Source organism: Bidens hawaiensis, unplaced genomic scaffold (genome assembly GCF_021521415.1).
Source record: "Bidens hawaiensis isolate Kalapana, Puna unplaced genomic scaffold, B.hawaiensis_p1.1 tig00011791_1, whole genome shotgun sequence".
Taxonomy (NCBI): Eukaryota; Viridiplantae; Streptophyta; class Magnoliopsida; order Asterales; family Asteraceae; genus Bidens; species Bidens hawaiensis.
Window position 1 is genome coordinate 108,195 of NW_027491936.1, and position 3,373 is coordinate 111,567.

At 40.5% G+C, this 3,373-nt stretch overlaps 1 protein-coding gene across 1 annotated transcript; it reads left to right on the plus strand.

Annotated features, from left to right (window-relative positions):
* Nucleotides 1-691: 691 nt before the first annotated feature.
* Nucleotides 692-2,419, plus strand: LOC143539006 (uncharacterized). The gene has a single exon (XM_077032435.1). The coding sequence runs from the start codon at nucleotides 692-694 to the stop codon at nucleotides 2,417-2,419; it is 1,728 nt and encodes a 575-aa protein (XP_076888550.1).
* The last annotated feature ends 954 nt before the right edge of the window (nucleotides 2,420-3,373 follow it).

The following is a 3,373-nucleotide window of genomic DNA, read 5'->3' on the forward strand; positions in this document are numbered from 1 at the left end:
CTACTTAGCCAAACATGTCATGTAAGTTTAAATTCAATTTATCATATTATATTATTCAACCTTTCAATACTTTACTCACTTTTAACTTTTGTATAAATCTAACCTCGTAAGGCATTTGCACTCTCTCTAACTTTCAAAATAAATATAACAAAACACATTATAAACATGTCTAAAAGAATAATTGTTTTTGTCTTTACAGCCCATATAAGTCTACACGACATCGTATAAGTTTATACAGCCCGTATAAAGCTATACAAAACACTAAAAACAATAACCGACAACATCCGACACAACTTGTATGTTATACGGCACTTATAGTCATATACAAGCGATGTATACAAAAGATGGTGTTTATGGATCCTAAGCCTAAATATATTATATTTTTACACCGGTAACAAAGATATAAAAATAAAATTACAACCAAAATAAATAAACTGTTTTGGGTCAATATATCGTTAAATATGAATAATAATATATGCTCTTGCTGTCCAAAAAGCATCCGGCCATACACTTGCTTTCTTCACCACCACCATACCATTCACATTATGCTCTTGCCTTTGCCTCTCTCTGCCCAATCTCTTTCAAACCCAAACAATACAATTTCTTCTTCTTCTTGTTAAACTTTTCAACCCCTTTTTCCGTACAAATTTAGTCAATCACTCAACTCACTAAACCCGTGTTGTTTTCCGGCATGTCGCCGGAAAAACCAGTTACTCCGGCGTGGGTCTTCCGGTCAACCATTCACTGGTCTTTCAGAGTCTTAGTTCTAGCTTTCCTTGTTGGGTTAATCATCTTCTACGGTATCGATGGCGGGCTAACTCTCACTGACTTCCACAATGATTTTATAACCACCAACTTTCATAATAATAATAATCAATCTTCCACACTTCAACAAGATTCAGTTTCAATCCCAGACCCTCAGCTGTGTCCACCACCGTTGAATGTCACCGGAAAACCTTCAGATCCGGTGAGTCTGAAGTGGGTTTCAGCTGACTTGGACTCGGACTACTCGTCCAATCTTTTATCACGGTGGATGGCTCCCGGTAACCAGCCGTGTAAAGAATCCTCAACCGAGGATATCTTTATCCCGGGTTTGGATAACGTCGATAACTCGAGTACCATCGAGTTATCCACTGGGGATATCCACGAATACGTTATCCAAACCCTGGATAGCCACCGAAACCCGCGGTGTTTCGGTGGCGATTACTTTGAAACCGATTTATCGGGTATTAATTGGAAATCTAGACCCCCAATTAAAGATTTTGGTAACGGTAGTTATTCAATTTCACTTCAAGTCCATCCGGATTTTGAAGGGGTGTATAATTTGACTATAATCTTACTCTTTAGACACTTCCAGGGGCTTAAATTCTCCCCGGAGCGGTTCGCTTTCGATAAAGTGTTCCGGGTGGTGTCGATTCGTTTCAGGAACGGATCGGCGCGTTTGCGTTTGCCCACGATTGAGAAATGTAAGAAGTCTGATTACACTAGGGATGTTTGGGCGGGTCGGTGGACCCGCCACGGGAAGAATGACAAGTGTCAGATTAGTAATGACGGGCGGTACAGATGCCTGAAACGTAACTACCCGTGTAAGCGTCCGTGGTGCTACGGGCCTCTCGGGTCGGTTGAGAGTAACGGGTGGGTTTATTCGACGCATTGTTCGTTTAAGTTGTTTGATTCGGAGTCCGCTTGGGGTTGTTTGAATAACCGGTGGTTGTTCTTTTGGGGGGATTCGAATCATTGTGACACGATTCGGAACTTGCTTAACTTTGTGTTGAATGTCGAGTCGGGGATCGTTCCGCGGTTGTTTGATATGAATGTTACAAACCCGAGTAATGGTTTGCAGTCGGTTAGGATCACGAGTGTTTTCAACGGGCATTATAACCATACGGGTAATTACCAGGGGTTGAACTCGCTTTACAACGAAGGGTACCGCGAGTACTTGAGAAGATACTTCTCGGGCGAGAGAGTGCCCGACACGTTAGTCATGAATTCGGGGTTACACGACGGGGTATACTGGCCGAATTTGAGGAGATTTATAAAAGGGGCGGAGGATGCGGCGGCATTTTGGGCGGAGGTACTTGACGGGGTGAGGCGGAGAAAGGTTGCGGTCCCGGTGGTTATTTACCGGACGACGGTGGCGACAGGCGGGTATGCGCGGAGATTGGTGTTTAACCCGAATAAAATGGAGGCTTTTAATGGTGTGTTTGTGAACAAGTTGAGGCAGCTAGGGCTGATTGGCCGTGTGATAGACCATTTTGACATGACTTATCCATGGCATTATGATAATAGGTGCAATGATGGAGTGCACTACGGTAGAGCTCCGGCGAAGGCGCGGTGGCGTGACGGGGAGATTGGGCACCAGTATTTTGTTGACTTGATGTTGGTACATGTGCTGCTCAATGTCATGTGTGCAACATAGAACATTGCGAATGGATTGGTTTTTTTGGCTGTTTTAGTCCGTGTAGTTACTTTGTTGTATACTTGTACCGATGGTTATTCTTTATTATTTCAACTTGTAAGAGAGTTTGTAGCCCGTTTTCTAACATCATAAATTACGGTAAACGAGAGATTCAGACATCCCACTATTAAGGAATGTAACTATATAGATTATTATTTATTAACAGTGAAGTATTGTTTATGAATATATGGCATGTTATATTTGATGGTGCATCATTGCATGTTAGTTCACATGGGCTAATTATTTATTTGGTCACGATTCATGAAATAAAATATTAGAGGTTGATTTTTTATATGGTCATAGGTAACCACTATTTTTTGTTTTTTTTTAGGTTTAACATTTTTAAAAGGGTTGATTTTTTAGTCTCCCTTGATCATAAAGTCAACAGAAAGCAGAAGTACATTATTTGACTTCATTCTTAGGTGCATATTTGTGTGTGGGTTTCCAAATAATCAATTGTTTTATCTAAACAAACATGCTAATTTTTATCTAAATTCTAAAGTGTAATTTTTATCTATACTAATGCTTCAACATCTATGACATTAGGGCGAGTTGATACCTCATTAATGATAACAATTTTGTTATTTATTCGTTAGCTTGTTATAAATTTTGTTGTGAAATTTTTGTTGACTTGTGAATATATGTAATATGAGTCTGATATTTGACCAAATATGATTAAGCGGTTGATGGGATATATGGGTTGGCCAGCAGGGGTTATCGGTCATTTCACAACTTCCATCGCAAGGGGTGGCACCGGATGCATACTCTTTGTCTTGTTGCGAATGGTGTGGGTGGTGGTATTTTGGTTCTCGGGCAAATAATTGAGCCGATCATGGTGAATGCTCCGCCTATTCCGTCATAGTAAGTTCTCTTTCTGACTTTCTGACTTTCTGTCAGAATTGAATCAACCATTAT

Bases quoted from the DNA above. Each gene is read 5' to 3' on its own strand.
- LOC143539006 (XM_077032435.1), top strand. From the start codon at position 692: ATGTCGCCGGAAAAACCAGTTACTCCGGCGTGGGTCTTCCGGTCAACC.